This window comes from Ahaetulla prasina, chromosome 5 (genome assembly GCF_028640845.1).
Source record: "Ahaetulla prasina isolate Xishuangbanna chromosome 5, ASM2864084v1, whole genome shotgun sequence".
Taxonomy (NCBI): domain Eukaryota; kingdom Metazoa; phylum Chordata; class Lepidosauria; order Squamata; family Colubridae; genus Ahaetulla; species Ahaetulla prasina.
In genome coordinates this window covers 15765997-15782223 of record NC_080543.1, presented here as the reverse complement: position 1 = coordinate 15782223, position 16227 = coordinate 15765997, and the positions used below count along the sequence as shown (strand labels likewise).

Here is a 16227-nt window from a genome sequence, read left to right as displayed (position 1 = left end):
GAATAGAATAGAATTTTTATTGGCCAAGTGTGATTGGACACACAAGGAATTTGTCTTGGTGCATATGCTTGTAAGTGTAAATTGTTGTAAGTGTGAAAATGTTCTTGAATTACTTTTACCAGGGCCACTGTAACTTTGAACGGTTATTAAACAAACAGAATTACCTGTACTGTATGCCTATTCATAAAAATAAATGTTGTCCCACAGGTTCATTGGTGCCTGTTTTCAGTGGTGGGATTCAATTTTTTTTACTACCAGTTCTGTGGGTGTGGCTTGGTGGGCATGGCTTGGTTGGCATGGCAGGGGAAGGATAATGTAAAATCCCCATTCCCTCCCCACTCCAGGGGTAGGATACTACAAAGTCCCCATTTCCTCCCGATCAGCTCGAACTCGGGAAGCAGAGAATAGATGGAGGTGGGGCCAGTCAGAGGTGGTGTTTATCGGTTCTCCAAACTACTCAAAATTTCCGCTACTGATTCTCCAGAACTGGTCAGAACCTGCTGAATACCACCTCTGCCTGTTTTATGTATTCTGTTAATCTTCTGGGTAGAGAACAAAATACACAGAAGTAACATAAACTCACTTGGAGCAGTGCAGTAGCCTAGAGCTCTTGCCTCACAAACAGGAGACTGTGAGTTCAGTCCTAGGAAGAGGCAGATATTTCTCTTTCTGGGCACAATGAGAATATAACTGCTGAACAAAACTCCACATTGGTGACAGGAAGGGCATCTGGCCATTAAACACTCTCCTAGCTCCATTAGCTACATTGAGTTGCTCAGACTCCACCTGCAAGGGATGATGGGGTGGTTAAAAAGAGGACGATGATGAAGAACATGATGAAGACTCTCACTTACCATCAGCATAAGGGAATCCTTCCGATGACTTATCGAAAGCTACACCATGGGGCATCATGCTATGCTCCTTGTCTCCTCTATTGAGAAAAGTAACCAAGATGGTATCACCAACTTCAGCTTTGATAACCGGGCCTTGAAATTAGAGGTGAAGGAATGAATTGTTTAAAAAGAGTTGGTTGAAAGCATCATCTTATATCTCTGCACCAGAAAATATCCCTACTTCCTTCAGCCTCCGCCCATTCGTCCTTGTGACTGTCACACCCACTCGATACAATTTTTTCTAAGAAATCACTTTACAAGCTCCCTTTCTCTATGTAATCAAATTGCATTCTCACCATTGGGAGCTCTCCCTCTCTCTGCTGATGAAGCACAATATCTCAATGGCTAATTTTGGGCCCTGCTTGGAACACATTTGGCTCGGCTACAACTAAAATAGGAGGAGGAGGAGGAAGAGGAGAAAAGTTTCTTGGATGAGAAGCAAAGCTTCTTCTTCTTCTTCCCCAAGGAAAAACCATTCCAGCTGCCTTCTGAAAAAGCACCTTTGAGACATAATCTAGTTTAGTTTTCATTCACAAAACTGAGATGGGATTGTCTTTGGTTTAAAGTTCCATGCACAGAGAAAACGACATCTTAACGACACAATTCTATTAGGAAGCCCACATCTGCAGTAACATGTGGCAGTAAGAGTTCTGATGCAGACATTATTTCAGTATCATTAGTAGGGCAGTGATAGTGAACCTTTTCAGCACCGAGTGCCCAACTGGAAACCGCGTGCATGTGCATCCATGTGCTCGTGGCGGAGTACTGCAAACCTAAAGACCAGCTGGCCAGTGCACGCATGCCTGTTCTTTGACAGGTTTTTGGCCATTTTTGAGGCAATTTTCAGGCTGTTTTTGAGCTGTTTTTAGGCTGGTTTTTTGGGGCATTTCTGGGCTGTTTTTCATGCTATTTTCAGGCCATTTTGGGGCCATTTTTCAGGCTGTTTTCCGGCCATTTTCCGGGCTGTTTTCCAGGTCATTTTTTGGCATGCTAATGATGGCGCGTGTGCCCAAAGAGAGGGCTTTGCATGCCACCTCCAGCACACATGCCATAGGTTCGCCATCTCAGGGCTAGGGTTTCATCACGGCTTGCCTGGGTTTAGAACTGCTCTTAATAGATGCCGTCATCAGAATGATGTGTCTGAATCCAGTGCCACAAAAAAAAAAAAAAAAACGACCAAAGTTTTCCCCACTTCATACCAAGTATGCCAAGATGGGCCTCAGATGCGGGTCGCGTCTTTCTTCTGCTAAAGCTACCATCGGTGTAGGCCACATATTGGACTTTCCAGTAACGCCCTCCAATTCGATCATCTCCTTGTCTGAAGTAAGGAGCTGAGTCACTGTGAAAACATGAAGTGCGAATGCCAGTTACAACGCTCCCTGGGGTCAACCTGAGTCATCTACCTGCTTAGGTGACTCATTTCAAGTAGACCAGATGATAAACTTCAAAGCAGAGACAGAAGTTAAGGGGGGGGGAAAGAATTTGCTCATTGTCAAAACGTCTATGGAGATTCTCAGTCATCCAGGTCATGGTTGTCCCAAAGGTGCTTTTTTTTCAAGAGGCAATTGGACTTTCTGGTTTTTCGTTGAAGACGTTTCGCTTCTCATCCAAGAAGCTTCTTCAGCTCAGAACTTCTTGGATGAGAAGTGAAATGTCTTCAAAGAAAAATCAGAAAATCCAGTCGCCTCTTGAAAAAACACCTTTGGGACGTTGTTCATTGTCACTTAACGAATTTCCATTCAAATCAATTGGTGATCTGAATCTGGAACTTCACCCATTTTATAAAAGCTGTGGTGGCACAGTGGTTAGAGTGCAGTATTGCAGGTTGACTTTGCTCAGGAGTTTGATCCTGACTGGCTCGAGCTTGACTCAACCTTCCTTCCTTCCGTGGTCGATAAAATGAGGATCCAGAGATTGTTGGGGGCAATATGCTGACTTTGTAAACCCTTTAGAGTGGGCTGTAAAGCACCATGAAGCGGCATATAAGTCTAAGTCACGGGTCGGCAACTTTAAACACTCAAAGAGCCATTTGAACCCATTTCCCACAGAAAAGAAAACACCAGGAGCCACAAAACTCCTAATCAGAAGCCCCCCGCTCAGTTCTGGAGCTGACCGGAAGTCTGGTTTCCCCACCATAGAGTCTCCTCCTAGTCCAGCATCTTTTTTCCTCTACCTGTCCTAACTGAAAGCCCTATAATCTGTGGAGCTGACTGGAAAATCCGCCCCTTGCCATAGAGTCTCCTCCTGGTGCGCCATGTTTCCTCCCCCAACCGGAAGGTCCTCTCAAAATTGTGGCGCTGACCGGCAACAGGGAGCTGCAACAGAGGGATGAAAGAGCCACATGCGGCTCCAGAGCCACAGGTTGCTGACCCCTGGTCTAAGCACTATTGCTACTGCTAAGATCCATGTATTATGTTCCCACAAACATGAATAACCTGGTACATTTGTTCACCGACTCACAAACTAACCAAAGAAGCTTTATTCTGGGTTGGCAGGAGATATTAAACCGAAATCATTTGATGCTAAACCTAATCAAAGAGTTCCCATTATGAAAACACAGTTTGTTAGCTACCCGTGTTCTGCCAACACAATTATGAGGGACCAACAAGTTCATTTAAAAGTTCCAGGGTTCTTATAAAATGGTTTGCAACTTTTGTTAATGGGGGGGGGGACACATTAATAGAAGAGGAATGAAAAAGGTTTGGGATTGAAGAAATTAACACAATAAAAACAACACATGAGGCTGACCTGTCAGTGGCATTTAAAGGTTGTCCAGTGAATGTATTAATACCACCAGGTCCGTAATCCCATAGAATTCTTTCAGCGGCAATAAAATATTTTCTTTTTTGACCACTCCAGGATGGAGTGATGCTTTGACCACAAGATTTGATGTTATATAATCCTGACATACCATCTGCAGGGCAGAAAAGAAGCAATTTAATCGCTTTTGGTTTCATCCCACAAAAGATGTCTTTATTCCAGATGCTTATCCCAGTCCATTCAAGGCACATTGTTGGTTACTGATATCAGTTATACTCAAATCAATTTGTACAGTAGTGTACAGAAGTGGCCAAAACATTGAAAACATTTTGGGAAAAGTGTCTTTTCTAAAACTAGCTAATAACACCACTTTTTTTTGGAGTAGTACCAAAAAATTATATATCAATGGAAAGATAATTTAATCAAGAATGTAATACAATACCTTTTATGGGGGATTTGTTATTAGAATAGCAGTTACAGTATAAAGAAGAAAAGTGAAACACGTGGAAAAAACGAGTTATACAAAAATTATCACCATGTCAGTTAATACTTAGTTGAGTAACTTTTAGCATGAATTACGGTCTTACAACGTCTTCCCATGAAGTGAACCAAGCCTTTTATTTCTGCAGCTGTTATAATGTGAAACCAAGATTGAATGTTTGCTTCTATTAATTGGGTTTTATTGCTGGGTCGCTTCTGACTACCAAGTTTCTTTAGTCAGCTCCATAGATTTTCAATTGGGTGAAGGTCTGGGCTATTCCCAGGCCATTCCATCAGTGGAATAGGATTATGTTGAAACTCCCCCCCAAAAAAGTGGTGTTATTAGCCATCAAACCTCAAAAATACACTTTTCCTAAAAGATTTCCACAATTTTGGCCACTACTGTAAATAAACTGACTCACATTTACTGTGTGACGGTTACAGTGTCCCGGGCATATAAATCCCCTTTTGCAAACTTCTGACAACCAAAGTCAATAAGGAAGCGAGATTTATTTAACAACCATGTTACTAACTTAACATCTGCAGTGATTCACTTAACAACAGTGGCAAGGAAGGTCGTAAAATGGAGTAAAACTCACTTAACAAATGTCTCACTTAGCAACAGAAATTTTGGGCTCAATTGTGGTTGTAAGTCGAGGACTAACTTGTATGTTCTGCAGGATCAAAATTGGTTCTTCCCACTTCTACCCAGAAAGGTTTTCCACCATGTCTTCTCCCATTATCCCTGCTGATGAGCTACACTAAGAAGTCCATTACCGGTAGAATTCAAGGCTCTCCCATGAGACCATGACAAGAATTTTTTTCCTCTCAAAGAGCAACAAGACACAACTTTCTTAACTGGTTTTGTCTCCAGTATCTTCTTAGCACAAATAACATGTCCCCCCCCCCAAAATTCTTTATGGAATGACCCAAACTCATTTATATATGATTCAGCCTTACAAGTAGTCTTAGACCAGGGTTGGCGAACCTTTGGCGTTCTCACATGCCAGCCTGCATGCCGGAAGTGTCATGCAAAACCGTCCCGCGACTAATATGTGGCCTTGCTGGCTCCTCTTCGCGTTCCTGTGCTCAAACGCCTGCCGGTCAGCTGGCCGTCACATGCGTGGTGCCAGCGACTCCAGAAGAGCAATCGTCCATCGCACATGCGCGCAATGCCAACCCAGAAGTTTGGGTGCTGGCTCGCGCATGCGCAATGGACCGCCGCTCTTCCAGGGTCTGCTGGCATCATGCATGCGACGGCCAGCTGACCGGCATGCGTTTGAGCACAGGAATGTGAAGAGGAGCCGGCGAGGCCGCGCATTCGTCACAGGACGGTTTTGCATGCTGCTTCCGGCACACATGCCATAGGTTCGCCAACCCTGTCCTAGACTTATAACTATTCATTTAGTGACCTTTCAAAGTTACAACGTCACTGACAGAAGTGACTCACGCAACAAATTCTTGATTAGCAACTGAAATTTTGGGCTCAATTATGATCGTAAGTCAAGGACAACCTACATTTAGTAATAGAGGTTAGACTAGGATACAAAACAGTGTCTGTCAATCTCGGAAACTTTAGAACATGTGGACATCAACTCCCAGAATTCCCTAACTGAATGAAAATCCACACATCTTTAAGTAGCCAAGGTTTAGAAAGACTGGGTTAGATTCATGTCTGCCAAGAATTTAAAATCTGCTAAAATCCAAATTCTGGGCCACATCTGACTGAGAAGTTTCCACCCTGCCTTAGAACATGGCACATGTTTCTGAATATCTAGCATGCTGCTGCTAGTTAAATTGTTTACCTGCCATGTGAAGAGCGACTTCACAGTTCACAAGCCATTTCCCAACATTTTGTGCAACCATTTCTGCTGTGATGAAGGTGGCCGGAAAAAGGCTAATGACATCTGTCCTATATCCTCTGTTAATCAGGGTATGATCCAAGAAGTGCACTGAGTGAACGTCGTAATCGCTCCCCATTCCAATCAAGTACCAGGACACCAAATCGCCAGCACACATTTCTAAGCCAGGGATGTTTCCATACATATATCCATTAATTGCTATGAATGTATAACACAAAGAAAAAAACGGCGAAAGTTAGGAGAAATGGGAATGCAACAAAGCATTTGCTCTCCAAACCAAGTCCTGAGAATATGTTCCTATCAATTGGTGTTTTAAAAAAAAATAACAACAGCATTTTGCAATGTTAGGTTAAATATCTCAAGAGAATGCCAAAGTCCACTGTGAAATGAATTGCCACTAATGTGGTTTCTTCTGAATTACTGCATTTTTTGGAATATAAGACATACTTTTTTCTCCCCTAAAAGAGGGTGAAAATTTGGGTGTGTCTTATACACCGAATGTAGCCCCGCCGGCAGCCCCCACCCTTTGGCCTCTGCTTCCCAGCAATTTATCTCCTAGCAGCAAACAGCGAACAACCCGTTTCAGCTTCAGCACAGCCTGATTAAGATAAGCAGTTGATTGTCGGTTGGATAGGCCTCCCGATCCTCAGCTGTTTCAGGCTGCAGGGATTGCCATTGTCTATTGCCATGTGTGCCTCTGCTGCTTGCTGCAAGGAGGCAAATTGCTGGGAGGCGGATTTTTTTTCCTTGTGCTAATCAGGGTATGCTGAAAATCAAACTAAAGCAGGCTGTTTGCTGCTGTTCACTGCAAGGAGGAAAATTGCTGGGAGGCAGAGACAGATTTCTCAGGTCCATGAGAAAATTTTGGTGGTTCACAGAAAAATTATTTGCATTTTTTATATTGCACTAAATACTATTTTTCTTTTTTAAAAAATCATATTAGTGGTCCACAGGATTTAAAATTATGAATTTAGGGGTCCCTGAAGTCCGAAAGATTGGTGACCCCTATGAAATTGACATGCCTGCTTTAGAAAGAGTGCAGAGAAGAGCAACAAAGAGGATTAAACGATTAGAGGCTAAACCATATGAAGAACAGTTGCAGGAATTGGGCATGTCTACTGAAAAGTCTAATGAAAAGAAGGACTAAGGGTGATAGCAGTATTCCAACATTTGAGGGTTGCTACAAAGAAGAGGGGTTAGCCTATTCTCAAAGCACCAGAAGACAGGACAAGAAGCAGTGGATGGAAGCTAGTCAGGGAGAGAACCAACCTAGAAATAAAGAGAATTTTCCTTACAGTTAGACTGGACTAGAGAACTTCTAAAGTCCATCTCAACTCTTTTATTCCACCTTTCTGCACCATCTCATTCTTAGGAGAGTAACAGGGAATTCCAAACTAAAATGCTATTCCCACTGTTTATTTGTGGCTAATCAAAACAAAATTCTAAGGCCATAAACTGGTCCTGCCAATATTTACTGGTGATTGAATTAATGGAACCTAATCAGAAATCAAATTTCTCTTCAGTTCTGAAACCTGTCCTGCCATCTTTCAGGTTGTTTGCTGTTGTCTTATGCTTTATATCTTAGTCCTCTTTGCACGCTTGTGTGTTTGCATGACATAACACGAAGCTCCAGCTGATGAACACAGAGGTCTTAATAAAATAAAAAGGAATCTCACAGGCTTGAAATCCATCCTCCTCTTCTAGATTACATAATCTCTCTTTTCCAGAGAAGATGCTGAAATGTCACCATTTGAACACAGGACATAGAATCATAGGGCCGGGAGGGATTTGATTCAAGTGGGAAGCACAACTTCAAATGAAAGATATTTAGCCTTGTAAACTCTGTTTTCAGAGTTTTTGCCTGCAAGCAGTCTAAGCATAAAGGCCCTAATAATATTACTGAAATGTAATTTACCACTTCAAGTTTCTGACTTAAGAAAAGCTGCAACAGCTAGACATCACACCCCACGCTAGTCGTGGCTGTGAAAAGAACATCTTACAATGGCAACAGTTATGGCAACGACTTACATAGCATCATATTGCTGACCAGAAAATCTTCATCCTGTTTATCGACTGTACTAGGATCTAAGCAAAAAGTGTTTATATTCTCATCCAGGTACCAGCTGAAATTTTCATCTATGTTGGTGAACATCAGGGCAAAGCCTTTGAAGTTGTCTGCCAGTGAAGCTGAAGTGTTGTCTAAAAAACCTTAAAAAAGAAATTGAGAAGATCGTCTTAAGGAAATCTATTTGGAACATGTTCAAATCTGTGAAATTTTTTACTCTGAAACCAACCCCAAGTTAGAAATAATGTACTGAAGAATCAGCAATATAACACAGAGATACCAGGCATCTGGGGCACCCCAAAATCATTTTAAAAGAACTAAATATTGTCAAAATCTTGCAAGGTTGCAAGACAGTTTACAATGTCGAAATATGGGAGCTTGCAAGATTTCAGCTAACAATACTATAATTCCAACAATGTGCACCTTATGATGTGCAAATTCTCATATACATTTAAGGGTCAGATTTTTGAATTCTTACCAGGGAATTCTTTTTTTTTTAAAAATAATTTTTATTTAAAATTTTATTTTTATTTTATTTCCATTTTCCAACATCATATTTATGTACAAACCAGGGAATTCTTGAGAGAGCATTTATTTTAATGTCTTGTTCCCAATATCAATTCAGAGACATTTGATTCTGAAGACACATAGCCTACATACTTGGGGTTATAAGTAGTCCTCGATTTACAACAGTTTGCTTAATGGCTGTATGAAGTTACAGAAACACTGAAAAAAGAGACTTTTTCACAAGGTGAATTCCAGGCTATTCTGACTATTGAAATATTAGCAAAAAAAAATATTTGTATGAGTCTAAAGCCTTTGCAATGTATTGGCATAGTTAGTACATGCGTGTAACCAAGAAGAGTAGCCTTTCATCATTATAAATGAAAATTTCATCACTGAGCAGATTTTTAAAGGGCCATTCAAGTGTTTTGGTATGGCAATCACCATAGCAATAAGCACAAGGTTTATGCTATAATCTTTCAACTTCAGTTTTCAATTTCATACTTTCTGATCTTCTCCAATTCTTTGTCTTCTATTCTACTATTGCTGGTATTGCCATATTATCCATACTTTTTTCTTTTCAAACAGATTTACATCTGCTATGTTATAAGCCAAGACTTATATACGTATTTTGTATACATACAGGTTGTATTAAGAAATCCTATTATATTTTAACCTGCTCATTTTTAACTACTGTACTTTTTCAATTCTCTGTTCTCACCAATTTTTTGTTTCTGGTACATGACCATTTAAAGATGTTCTATTGAATATTTTGATGACTTTCAGAGGTGGGATTAGTTTGGACCATTTCAGGTGAACCAGATATTAATTTTACTTTCTGAATGCCAAAATTTCCAAAATCACTGAAAGTAGGATCATAGCAAAGACAAATAATAAGGATAATAATGAGTCAGCTTGGAAGTTACTGTTTCTAATATTGACAAGCCCATTTTTTTCATTTCAAACCACCAATTCTGTCTTCCATTGCTTCATTGTCAATGGAGATTCTCAGTCAGCCAGTTCATGAAACATAACATAACATAACAACAGAGTTGGAAAGGACCTTGGAGGTCTTCTAGTCCAACCCCCTGCCCAGGCAGGAAACCCTACACCATTTCAGACAAATGGCTATCCAACATTTTCTTAAAATTTTCCAGTGTTGGAGCATTCACAACTTCTGCAGGCAAGTTGCAGGCAAGTTGCTTGGTTGTTTTTTCAATAAACATTCTAAAGATTTACTGATATCACTTGTTTACAAACATTTGATGACCCAACTATGTGATGATGAATCAAGCATCTTTTTATAATCAGTTCAGACCATGTGTAAATTGGTTTCTGCCTTTTGCAGTTCTCCAAACCCATTTTATCAATCAGCAGTGGATCTTTTTATTACTTGGCTTTTCTTTTTATTTGCTTTCTATTGTATTAGAAAGATGTTGCTTTCTTCTAAGTAAGTTTGGATGTGGTCTGGTATTATGCCTGTGAATAATTTAAACATTTTAGGAAAGCATGTTTTCAGCCTAGCATTGTCCCGTTTTCCTGGAACTTTTTGAATCAGATAAGTTTTGCCAGTCATTAACCAGTCTCCTTTACAAATACGTCATTTAGCTGTTTAGTTATAATTGGAAGTAAGTTAGTCAGATATTGAGTCAAAAGCCATGCAATATTATTATTATTATTTACTTTATTCATTAAACATGAAACTCAGTCAACTGAACATCCAAAAATCCATCACAATACCATTGACTGGTGCTAATGGTTGATACAGGTTGCTGCCAGTGTCCTAGGTATCAACCAAGTACCTTCTTAAGATATACGATGTTCCAAGTAGCACAGTTTTTTGCAGTTCTGCTGGTGTTATTGCAGGAAGCTGCAATTTTTTGATGTATCTTATAAAATTCTTGGACATGGTACCAAGTGCCCCGATCACATGATATTTTCCAGTTCTTTTTCTTCAACTCTGGCAACTCCTGGTATCGCGATGTCAATAAATTGTACGTTTCAGTTTTCGACAACTGTGATATCTGGCGTGTTGTGTTCCAAGTGACGATCCATCTGTATTTGAAAGTTCCACAAAATCTTCACCTTCTCATTTTCTATAACTTTTTCCACTTTATGTTCCCATGATTTTTTGGATACAGGCAAGTCATATTTTTTACATAATGACCAGTGGATTAATTTAGCAACTCGGTTGTGTCTAGCTTTGTAATCAGTTTGTGCGATTTTGCTGCATTCACATATTAAATATGAAACAGTTTCGACTTTGCTCTTGCAAAGTCAGCAGTTTGGATTGTCAGTGGATTTTTGTATCTTTGCTTTCATGGCATTAGTTTGTAGTGCTTGTTCTTGAGCAGCGAGTATTAAACGTTCCATTTCTTTCTTGATGGTTTCCATCTTAAGCCATGCCCATGTAAAGCTGTCATCACATTTTCTTTCAATGTTTTTCAAGTGCTGTCCATGCAAGGCTTTGGTTCTCCATCTATTTAATCTGTCATCCACTTGTTTATAGTCTGCCTTTGTTTCTGTTGTTTTTATAATGTTCTCTGTTTTCACAGCCTGCAGCAATTGTTCTGTACTTTGGTTCACCTAATCATTCAAACTTCTTTTTTCTTCTTCTTGAGTTTGATGGATTTGCAATAGACCTCTGCCCCCTATTTTTCTTGGCAGGTACAACCTGTTGATGTCACTTCGTGGATGTAAAAGCATGGTACATATTCAAAAGTTTGCACGTTTTCCGGTCCAAGTTTTCTTATTTATTTTCATTACATTATTATTAGTATTAGTATTAGTATTAGTATTAGTATTAGTGAATAATTTATAGTTAGATACACAGTCTAAGACTGGTAGAAATTTAATAATTCAAGTCCTAACCAAGGACCTAAGAATAATCAAAGTAGTTTCTATTATTATTATTTTAACTCAAGGTGGTGAATAATACCTGATGCATCAATTTATTTGTCAAGTAGGTATTAGATAATATATATAAGCATAAGCATGAACTGAATATATAAAGTGAATACAATTAAAGGGAACATTAAGACAAGGACGGTAGACACACTGGTGCTCTTATGCACGCCCCTTACAAACCGCTTAGGAATGGGGTGAGGTCAACAGTAGACAGTCTTAGGTTAAAGTTTTGAGGCTTTTGGGATGAAACCACAGGGTCAGGTAGTGCATTCCAGGCATTGACCACTCTGTTGCTGAAGTTGTATTTTCTGCAATTGAGTTTGGAGTGGTTCACTTTAAGTTTGTATCTATTGTAAGCTCACGTATTATTGTGGTTGAAGCTGAAATAGTCATTGAGAGGTAGGTAGCAGATAATTTTATGAGTTATGCTTAGGTCATACCAAAGGTGGCACAGTTCTAAGCCCAGAATTTGAAGTCTGGTGGCATAAGGTATTCCGTTGTGAGCAGAGGAGTGGAGGACTCTTCTCGTGAAATATTTCTGGACACACTCAATTGTATTAATGTCCGATATGCAGTGCGGGTTCCAAACAGATGAGCTGTATTCGAGAATTGGTCTAGCAAATGTTTTGTATGCTCTGGTTAGTAGTGTAATATTACCGGAGAAGAAGCTACGCAGATTAGGTTTACAATATATCTTTTATTTTCCTGAACAATACTGCAATATAGGTTAGGCTGATGGAGAGTGCTGATTTTCATGCCTAAGGAAGGGCTAGAACTCACTAACTCCTGGTTTCTAAACCAACACTTTCACAACTACACCGGTCTGGCACTTTAAAATAACAGAACTAGTTGAGTTTTCATATCATATAGAGCTTCAGTGGATTAACCAGTTTAGATCAATGTGTCATGGAAGCATAATTCTTTAAAAGATCTCATTGGCTGTTTAAGGTATTTGTGTTAGGTATTTTGATACTAGGAGAACTTTTGGTCCAGTTGCCATGATTTAAGTTTTTTAAATACTTTTGGCCTGGATGATTGAGTCTTCATTGGCACATTTTGATACTAAGCCGCTTAGGACCTCAGTAACCAATTCTTCATTACCAAATACTATATTTTAAATTCCGTACCTTTCTTACAAACCAGCAACGGTCCAATTAATCCACTGCTGATATCTTTTGGGGTGTTAATGTGTGAATGGTAAATCCAGGTCAGGCATGGTGGATCAGCTGGAGTAGGTGCAAAATCATTTGTAACGGGCCACGTGTATGTGTAATTGGTCCCAGGGAGAACAAAGTCATCTTCTTTGCTTTTTCCACTTGTTCCATCCGGATAAAGAGCCCCTGAAACAGAGAAGGAAAGAAGACTGTCTGAATCCATAATATTTTCTTTTAACCCTGTCACAGTATTTTTTTTCCTGTTTCCAAAATTCCAAGGGGCTCTTGGATTCTTATGCCATTTAAAAAAGAGAGAGGTGTGTGAAAGTCAGCACGCCCCCTCCTAGAAGAATGAAATATTTTGAGGAGCATTAAAAAAGGCAAAATATTATATTTCCCTGGATGAGAAATGGAGAAACATGTTTTTTTTGGAGGCAGAAAGCAAACTCGCTCTTAATAGCCCTCCCCCACTCCCACAGATATTTTTTGCCCATTAAGAAAGACTAGGCCAGCCTGTCTACAAAACAAAATACCTTCAACTCCAGGGAAATGGGATTAAGAACAGGACATGACCCTTCAGGACATAATAGGATTAACCACTACCATTTAGCAGAAGACACAGAGCTCACTACATTGCACACTCTTCTAAGGGTATTTCACTGCATTATCTCAGAGCAGCCCACACTTCAACCAAACCTGAGAGTTCAGACAAACTCCTAGGATTTGTACTTTGCCTATAGAGCCAGCTATGACACCTACATAACCCCATATGCCGCCCGGTGAGTTTGACAACAGCCAATAGAATACATGTTCTTGCACAGGAACAGGAAGCTCAAGTGCAAAGCCCAAGAGAAGGTATAACACCCCCCCCTCCACTCTCAACTTCATGTGGTCAGTCAGTTGCACCGGAACCATGTGCTTGGTGGTTCTGTTCATCATTAAACCATCTTTCCAATCAGCCTCCATGTTTCCAGTGTCTTTCTCCCAGCTTGGAACTGAACCAGATGGATATTTCTTCCCACATGTGAAAGGAAGAAAAAAAACTTCCTGAAATACAGGTAGTGCCTGCTTATTGATGGTAATTGGGACCAGAATGTGGTTGCTAAGCAACACAATTATAAAATAAGATGTCACGTGACTGCATCAACTTACAACAGTTGTTCTAAAAGTCACAACTGCTGTTGTTAGGCAAATCCTGTGCAGTCTGTTTTCCTGCAGCCATACAATTGTCATTTGTGACCTCTTGCTGGCTTTCTCATTGACTTTGCTTGCCAGAAGCTGGCAGTGCAGGTCACAAATGATTATCAAATGACCATTTGACATTGCAACATCATTCTGTTTGCTGAATGATAGGGTGTTTTTTTTTATGAACTCCTTGGAATTACCTGGGTAGTCATTGGGAGAATCAGAGCATGGGACTGATCCAGAATACAACCCAATACATCAAGGAATATTTTTATATATCTCAGCAGATTAACTGAGGTGTGAAGGATAGCCTTGAACCCAGATCATTTCAGGCCTAGTTCCAGCACACTGTTCCAATCACCAGAGTCACACTAACAGTATTATTGGAGAATAACGTCTAAAACAGGAAGACGGAAAAGAAGTTATTTCTTTTACCTTCTGTGTTCTTCTTGTAGAAGACTCCATGCGGATGTACAGAATATGGCCGGGAAGCAAAGTTTTTAAAATGAATAATAAAGGTGTCGTTTTCTTCAGCCTTCAGCACCGGACCAAGAAGACCCAGCCAAGATGGTTTGGCAATCTCCTGAGAGTAGGAATCATCTGTGAACTGTCTGAAAATTGCCTTCTTATAGACTTTTCCAATCCTGTTAGGTCCTCTTACCATGGAAATATTTGCATTCCTACAACGAAAAGTGGGAAAACCCATTTCCAGCCAAGGTAGACCTTGACTTACAACAGTTCATTTAATGACTGTTCAAAGTTACAATGGCACTGAAAAAAGTGACTTATAACAGTTTTTCACACTTACAATTGTTGCAGCTTGGCCATGGTCACATGACCAAAATTCAGACGCTGTACAACTGACTCATATTTATCATGCGATCACCTTTCAAATTTCAAACTTCCAGTGTTAAAGAGTATTCACAACTTCTGGAGGCAAGTTGTTCCACTAATTAATTGTTCTGTCAGGAAATTTCTCCTTAGTTCTAGATTGCTTCTCTCCTTAACTAGTTTTTTTTTTTTAATTTAAATTTTTTATTTACATTTATATCCCGCCCTTCTCCAAAGACTCAGGGCGGCTTACAGTGTGTAAGGCAATAGTCTCATTCTATTTGTATATTTACAAAGTCAACTTATTGCCCCCCCAACAATCTGGGTCCTCATTTTACCTACCTTATAAAGGATGGAAGGCTGAGTCAACCTTGGACCTGGTGGGACTAGAACCTGCAGTAATTGCAGGCAGCTGTGTTTTAATAACAGGCTTCTTACAGCCTGAGCCACACCGCGGCCATCCATTTCCATCCATTGCTTCTTGCCCTGCCTTCAGGTGCTTTGGAAAATAGTTTGACCCCCTTTTTCTTTGGGCAGCCTCACAAATATTGGAATGCTGCTATCATATCACCCCTAGTCCTTTTTTTCATTAAACTAGACATGTGCAATTCCAGCAACCGTTCTTTATATGTTTTAGCCTCCAGTCCCTTAATCATATTTGTTGCTCTTCTCTGTGCTCTTTACACACAAACACACACACACACATCAAAACAATCTCAAGATGAATATTAAGGCTGCTGTCAAAATTGCCTGGATGCACTTTTGAAATGAGAAAAAGCCAACAATTTTGAAGCTAGCATCTGCATCTCTGTGTGGCAAACACAATTTGCCCAAAGGGATGAAATAATTTCAAACTAAATCTTTGCCGTGCAACAAGAAATCCGGATTTGACTTACTTATCTTCTGTGAGCTTTTGTCCCGTGATCTGATTCTTCCCAGTGGGTGCATAATCCCAATATTCTTCCACTGCTCCAATATAGTAGATTCTGGTAGCAGCTTGGACTAAGATTAAAAACGGCAGGATTATATAGATTAAAATGCAAGCGAGGAGATTTACAGAAGGCATGTTGTGGCTGCGATTCAAGCGGGTGGTAGCAGAAGAATCCTCACCTCTCCTGCTTATAAAATTTCCAGCTAGTCAAGCAACATGTAATATGATGCCCCTCCCATCATCAATTTAGGGTTGATAAAAGGCAGAAAACTTAAGCAAACAGAGGGAAGGCTGGTGTGGTGTGGGCTTGCTTTGAAGATGGGCTTCTTGCCAAGCAAAGCTATAAACATAAGAATTCTTCTACTGTATTACCCTTATCAGCCTCTTTCAGATTTTCCCCTTTTTTCAAGCTTCTCTTTATTTTTTCCAACAAAATACAGTCCCTGGAGCTATAAAGTTTGATTATGAACTGTCTTTTCTGTTTCATAAGCAGCAACAACTTAATAAATGTAAGCAGATGTAAATAATCACTTTTGTATGAACGTTTTCTGGCATCCAATTTTTTTAAAAAAATGCTAAATTAGACCCTGGTTAAAAGGAGTAGAATTTGTCTAATAAAATATTAAGAAGAAGCAATGGATGGAAACTATCAAGG

The 16227-nt window shown here is 39.9% G+C and overlaps 1 protein-coding gene across 1 annotated transcript in view; it reads right to left on the bottom strand.

Annotated features, from left to right (window-relative positions):
- The window catches only part of HEPHL1 (hephaestin like 1), a 36893-nt gene extending 21094 nt beyond the window's left edge, over positions 1–15799 (bottom strand). Inside the window, exons 1-8 of the mRNA XM_058185811.1 lie at positions 15538–15799; positions 14246–14490; positions 12599–12811; positions 8024–8203; positions 5939–6193; positions 3642–3807; positions 2093–2232; positions 855–986 (exon numbers count right to left, since the gene is read on the bottom strand). Coding sequence (XP_058041794.1) covers positions 855–986; positions 2093–2232; positions 3642–3807; positions 5939–6193; positions 8024–8203; positions 12599–12811; positions 14246–14490; positions 15538–15707 — 1501 coding nt within the window. The 5' untranslated portion in view covers positions 15708–15799. The remainder of the gene's footprint in view (positions 1–854; positions 987–2092; positions 2233–3641; positions 3808–5938; positions 6194–8023; positions 8204–12598; positions 12812–14245; positions 14491–15537) is intronic.
- Between the last annotated feature and the right edge of the window lie 428 nt (positions 15800–16227).